The 6,574-nt window shown below is 49.3% G+C and overlaps 1 protein-coding gene across 1 annotated transcript in view; it reads right to left on the reverse strand.

The window, feature by feature from the left end:
• The window catches only part of BCKDK (branched chain keto acid dehydrogenase kinase), a gene marked incomplete at both ends in the record, with an annotated part of 7,959 nt that extends 1,723 nt beyond the window's left edge, over positions 1 to 6,236 (reverse strand). Inside the window, 4 exons of the mRNA XM_041422815.1 lie at positions 17 to 64; positions 725 to 835; positions 1,486 to 1,554; positions 6,086 to 6,236. Of these exons, the coding sequence (XP_041278749.1) occupies positions 17 to 64; positions 725 to 835; positions 1,486 to 1,554; positions 6,086 to 6,236 (379 nt within the window). The remainder of the gene's footprint in view (positions 1 to 16; positions 65 to 724; positions 836 to 1,485; positions 1,555 to 6,085) is intronic.
• Positions 6,237 to 6,574: the final 338 nt, after the last annotated feature.

Below are 6,574 nucleotides of genomic sequence, written 5' to 3' on the forward strand. Positions count from 1 at the left end.
CAGGTGTGCCACTCACCGGGGGGAAGTCGCTGAGTTTCTGGAAGGCGCGGATGTACAGCTCGTGCTGGGGGGGGAGGGGAAACATCAGAAAATTCCGGGAATTTTTGGGAATTTTTTGGGAATTTGGGGATTTCCTGTGACTTTTGGGAATTTCGAGACTTGGGAATTTTAGAGGAAATTTTGGGAATTTTTGGGATTTCAGGAATTTTGGGGATTTCGAGAATTCTTCCATTCCTGGGAATTCCCTGGGAAATTTTGGGGGTAATTTTGGGAATATTCTGGATTTTTTCTTGGATTTCTTTGGATTATTTTCAGATTTTGTTTTGTTTTTTAATTTTTGGGGATTTGGGGATTCCCTTAAAATTCCCAGGATTTTTTTTGGAATTTTTTGGGAATATTTTGTGAATATTTTGGGATCATTTTCAGTTCATTTTGGGAGTATTTTCAAATTTTTTTTGTCATTTTTTGGGATTTTTTGGCGGAATTTTTTTACATTTTGGGAACGTCGGGAACGTTGGGAATTCCCAACAATTTTTGGGAATATTTGGGGATTATTTTGGGATAATTTCCAGGTAATTTTGGAATTTTTTTTTCTAGTTTTTTGGACGTTTTTCAAAAATTTTTTTCAATTTTTTGGGAATTCTTGGGGGGATTTTTTTGGGGATTTTTTTTAGGAATTCCCAATAATTTTTTGGGGTGATTTTGGGGTGGTTTTGGGGCTCACCACGTGCAGGATGGTGGGGTTGCAGCCGATGATGAAGGGAAGGTTCCGGAAGCCCTGGATGCGGTGGGCGATGCGCACGGGCAGCTCCTGCTGCAGGTACCGGGCACTTTTCTGGGCAAAAAACCCCAAATTTTGGACAAATCCCGAAGTTTTATCTCCCTCACAAACCCCTCAGGGATTTCTGGCATTTTGGGAATTTTCACACCCAATTTTTGGGGAGTTCTGCCCAACCAAAGCAAAAAAATTCCCCCAAAATTTTGAATTTTCACCCCAAATTTTCGAGGTTTCGAGCCAAATTTTTGATATTGTGCCCCCCAGATTTTTTCTTTTTTACCCCAAATTTTTGGGTTTCTCCCCAAAATTTTGGAGGTTTTACCCAAATGTTGAAATTTCCCCTCAAGTTTTGGAGATTTTATCCCAAATTTTGGGATCCCCAACTCTTTGTTCTTCCTCAAACCCCTCCCAAAATTCAAGACATGCCCCCAAATTTTGGGGACTCCCCCAATGCCAGGAACCTCCCCAAAATTTTGGGGAACCCCCTCTTCTTTTACCCCACATTTTGGGGACCCCTCCTCCCATTCCCCCCCCCTAAAATTTTGGCCTCCCCCAAGCCCTTTCATGCCCCCAAAACTGAGAAAATTCCCCCAAATTTTAGGACCCTTCCCAAATTTTGGGGACCCCCCCAATGTCAGGGATCCACCCAGGTTTTAGGGACCCTCCCCCAGATTTTGGGGACCCCCGAATTTGGGGTCCCCCCTCACCAGGATGTGGCTGCCGTCCTGCGAGCGCCCCGAGTAGAGCATGGTGGTGGGGGTCAGGCGCACCGAGGGCTGGTTTGGGGGGAAAAAAGGAGATTTTGGGGTTTTTTTCTGATTTGGGGAGGGGGACCCCAAATTTGGGCTGAAATTCATCCCAAAACGGAGCCAAAATCCCAAAAAAATCCCGTCAAAAAAGCCCTAAAATGGTCGCAAAATGGGCCAAAAATGATCGCAAAATCCCGTTAAAATTCACCCAAAATCCTCCCCAAAATGGCCCCGAAATTCCCTAAAAATGGCCCCAAAATTCCCCCAAAATTCCCCTTGAAATGGCCTCGAATTCCTCCCCAAATTCCTCCTCAAAATGGCCCCAAAATCCCCCTAAAATTCCCCCAAAATCCACCCAAAATCCCAACCAAAATGGCCCCAAAATCGCTTCTCAAATGGCCCCAAAATGGCCCCAAATCCCTGGGGAATTTGGGGAGGGGTCTCCCCAATTTGGGGAGGGGTCTCACCCTCTCTGTGACCTCATCAATGACCCTAAAATCCCCCCTAAATCCCCCCCAAATGGCCCTCTCAGGACCCCCTCCCCAATAAGAGACCCCAAAAACCTCCAAGGACCCCAAAAATCCTCTCAGGGACCCCCAAAAATCCCCTCAGGGACCCCCAAAAATCCCCTCAGGGACCCCCAAAAATCCCCTCAGGGACCCCCAAAAATCCCCTCAGGGACCCCCAAAAATCCCCTCAGGGACCCCCAAAAATCCCCTCAGGGACCCCCAAAAATCCCCTCAGGGACCCCCAAAAATCCCCTCAGGGACCCCCAAAAATCCCCTCAGGGACCCCCAAAAATCCCCTCAGGGACCCCCAAAAATCCCCTCAGGGACCCCCAAAAATCCCCTCAGGGACCCCCAAAAATCCCCTCAGGGACCCCCAAAAATCCCCTCAGGGACCCCCAAAAATCCCCTCAGGGACCCCCAAAAATCCCCTCAGGGACCCCCAAAAATCCCCTCAGGGACCCCCAAAAATCCCCTCAGGGACCCCCAAAAATCCCCTCAGGGACCCCCAAAAATCCCCTCAGGGACCCCCAAAAATCCCCTCAGGGACCCCCAAAAATCCCCTCAGGGACCCCCAAAAATCCCCTCAGGGACCCCCAAAAATCCCCTCAGGGACCCCCAAAAATCCCCTCAGGATCCCCCCCAGGGACCCCAAAATCCCACTCCGGGGCTCCTTTTCCCCTCAGAATTCCTCAAAAAAAATTATATTTAAATATCCAGGATCCCCCTTTCCCCTCAGAGTTCGCGCAAAAACTGCTCTGAGATCCCTTTTTCCCCTCAAAATCACCCCAAAAAAACTGTCAAAAAACCAATTTTCTCCTCAGAGTTTTCCCAAAATAAAACCTCAAAATGTCCAGAATCCCAAAAAAGAGGGATTTAAGTCTCCAGAACCCCTTTTTTACCTCAAAATCTCCCCTTAAACTGCCCCAGAGCCACTTTTCCCCTCATAATAAACACTCAGAAACACCAAAACCCCCCCAAAAAAGAGGATTTAAGTCTCTGGAACCCCTTTTTTTCCCTCAAAATCCCCCCAAAAACTACCCCAGAACGAAAAAGAGGATTTAAATCTCCGGAACCCCTTTTTTACCTCAAAATCTCCCCTTAAACTGCCCCAGAGCCACTTTTCCCCTCATAATTTCCCAAAAATAAACACTCAGAAACACCAAAACCCCCCCAAAAAAAGAGGATTTAAGTCTCTGGAACCCCTTTTTTCCCTCAAAATCCCCCCAAAAACTACCCCAGAACCACTTTTCCCCTCAGTGTTTCCCCAAAATAAAAATTAAAAAGGTCCAGGACCCCTTTTTTCCCTCAAAATCCCCCCCAAAACTGCTCCGGGACCCCCTTTTCCCCTCAGAGTTCCCCCAAAATAGAAACTCAGAAGGTCCAGGATACCCCTATAAGGGGATTTAAGTGTCCGGAACTCCTTTTTTCCTTCAAATTCACCCCAAAACCGCTTCAAAACCCCCTTTTCTCCTCAGAAATCCCCCCAAAACCAGGATCCCCCCCAGGGACCCCAAAAATCCCCTCAGGGACCCCAAAAATCTCCTCAAGATCCCCAAAAATCCCCTCAGGATCCCCCCCAGGGACCCCAAAAATCCCCTCAAGATCCCCAAAAATCCCCTCAGGATCCCCCCCAGGGACCCCAAAAATCCCCTCAGGGACCCCAAAAATCTCCTCAAGATCCCCAAAAATCCCCTCAGGATCCCCCCCAGGGACCCCAAAAATCCCCTCAAGATCCCCAAAAATCCCCTCAGGATCCCCCCCAGGGACCCCAAAAATCCCCTCAGGGACCCCAAAAATCTCCTCAAGATCCCCAAAAATCCCCTCAGGATCCCCCCCAGGGACCCCAAAAATCCCCTCAAGATCCCCAAAAATCCCCTCAGGATCCCCCCCAGGGACCCCAAAAATCCCCTCAGGGACCCCAAAAATCTCCTCAAGATCCCCAAAAATCCCCTCAGGATCCCCCCCAGGGACCCCAAAAATCCCCTCAAGATCCCCAAAAATCCCCTCAGGATCCCCCCCAGGGACCCCAAAAATCCCCTCAGGGACCCCAAAAATCTCCTCAAGATCCCCAAAAATCCCCTCAGGATCCCCCCCAGGGACCCCAAAAATCCCCTCAAGATCCCCAAAAATCCCCTCAGGATCCCCCCCAGGGACCCCAAAAATCCCCTCAGGGACCCCAAAAATCTCCTCAAGATCCCCAAAAATCCCCTCAGGATCCCCCCCAGGGACCCCAAAAATCCCCTCAAGATCCCCAAAAATCCCCTCAGGATCCCCCCCAGGGACCCCAAAAATCCCCTCAGGGACCCCAAAAATCTCCTCAAGATCCCCAAAAATCCCCTCAGGATCCCCCCCAGGGACCCCAAAAATCCCCTCAAGATCCCCAAAAATCCCCTCAAGATCCCCAAAAATCCCCTCAGGATCCCCCCCAGGGACCCCAAAAATCCCCTCAGGGACCCCAAAAATCTCCTCAAGATCCCCAAAAATCCCCTCAGGATCCCCCCCAGGGACCCCAAAAATCCCCTCAAGATCCCCAAAAATCACCTCAGGATCCTCCCAAGGGACTCCCCCAAATAAGAGACCCCCAAAACCTCCCCAGGGACCCCAAAATCCCACTCCGGGGCTCCTTTTCCCCTCAGAATTCCTCAAAAAAAATTATATTTAAATATCCAGGATCCCCCTTTCCCCTCAGAGTTCGCGCAAAAACTGCTCTGAGATCCCTTTTTCCCCTCAAAATCACCCCAAAAAAACTGTCAAAAAACCAATTTTCTCCTCAGAGTTTTCCCAAAATAAAACCTCAAAATGTCCAGAATCCCGAAAAAGAGGATTTAAATCTCCGGAACCCCTTTTTTACCTCAAAATCTCCCCCTAGACTGCCCCAGAGCCACTTTTCCCCTCATAATTTCCCAAAAATAAACACTCAGAAACACCAAAACCCCCCCAAAAAAAGAGGATTTAAGTCTCTGGAACCCCTTTTTTCCCTCAAAATCCCCCCAAAAACTACCCCAGAACCACTTTTCCCCTCAGTGTTTCCTCAAAATAAAAATTAAAAAGGTCCAGGACCCCTTTTTTCCCTCAAAATCCCCCCAAAAACTACCCCAGAACCACTTTTCCCCTCAGTGTTTCCTCAAAATAAAAATTAAAAAGGTCCAGGACCCCTTTTTTCCCTCAAAATCCCCCCCAAAACTGCTCCGGGACCCCCTTTTCCCCTCAGAGTTCCCCCAAAATAGAAACTCAGAAGGTCCAGGACACCACTGTAAAAGAATTTAAGTGTCCGGAACTCCTTTTTTCCTTCAAATTCACCCCAAAACCGCTCCAAAACCCCCTTTTCTCCTCAGAAATCCCCCCAAAACCGCTCCGGGACCCCCTTTTCCCCTCATAGTTCCCCCAAAATAGAAACTCAGAAGGTCCAGGATACCCCTATAAGGGGATTTAAGTGTCCGGAACTCCTTTTTTCCTTCAAATTCACCCCAAAACCGCTTCAAAACCCCCTTTTCTCCTCAGAAATCCCCCCAAAACCGCTCCGGGACCCCCTTTTTCCCTCAGAGCTCCCCCAAAATAGAAACTCAGAAGGTCCAGGATACCCCTATAAGGGGATTTAAGTGTCCGGAACTCCTTTTTTTCTTTCAAATTCACCCCAAAACTGCTCCAAAACCCCCTTTTCTCCTCAGAAATCCCCCCAAAACCGCTCCGGGACCCCCTTTTCCCCTCAGAGCTCCCCCAAAATAGAAACTCAGAAGGTCCAGGATACCCCTATAAGGGGATTTAAGTGTCCGGAACTCCTTTTTTCCTTCAAATTCACCCCAAAACCGCTTCAAAACCCCCTTTTCTCCTCAGAAATCCCCCCAAAACTGCTCAGGGACCCCTTTTTCCCTTTAATCCTCCTCTATTCCCACCTCTCCGCCCTCCCTTCTCCCCAGCCCCGTGTCCCAAACATAACCCCGGTGTCCGGACACTCCCTTTCCGCCTTAATTTTCCTACGAAAACCCTTCAATTTTACCCCAAAATTCCTTAAATTTATCCCAAAAATTCCCTCAAATGTTCCCCCTCACCAACCAGCGGCCCCGGGGCCTCCCCGACGCCTCCCCCGGGTTCGGCTTGTAATGGACTCGCCCGTTCCCGCCCCTCCCGTTGTTTCCCCCCCCACTCCGCGCGTTCCCCTCAGGGTGGTAAGGTCCGGCCGCACTGCGCACGCGCGGGAGCCTGAGGGGGAGCGGCGGGAAAGCGGCGCCCCCTAGCGGCAGAGGTATGAGGGGACTCGGTTTTTTTTTGAGGGAAAAATAAAAGGTTTTGGGATTTTTTCTGACGGGAAAAGGGGCTCCCAGTGCATCCATAGGTTTTTTGGGGGGAAAGAAAGGGATTTTTGGGATTTTTCCTGAGGGGAAAAAGGGACCCCCAAGCTCCAAATCCAAAGTTTTTGGGAAATTTTGAGGGGGAAAGGGGCTCCCAGTACATTAACAGGTTTTTTTGGGGGAAAGGGATTTTTGGGATTTTTCCTGAGGGGAAAAAGGGACCCCCAAGCTCCAAATCCAAAGTTTTTG

Source organism: Onychostruthus taczanowskii, unplaced genomic scaffold (assembly GCF_017590055.1).
Source record: "Onychostruthus taczanowskii isolate IOZ18803 unplaced genomic scaffold, ASM1759005v1 scaffold748, whole genome shotgun sequence".
NCBI classification, from domain to species: domain Eukaryota; kingdom Metazoa; phylum Chordata; class Aves; order Passeriformes; family Passeridae; genus Onychostruthus; species Onychostruthus taczanowskii.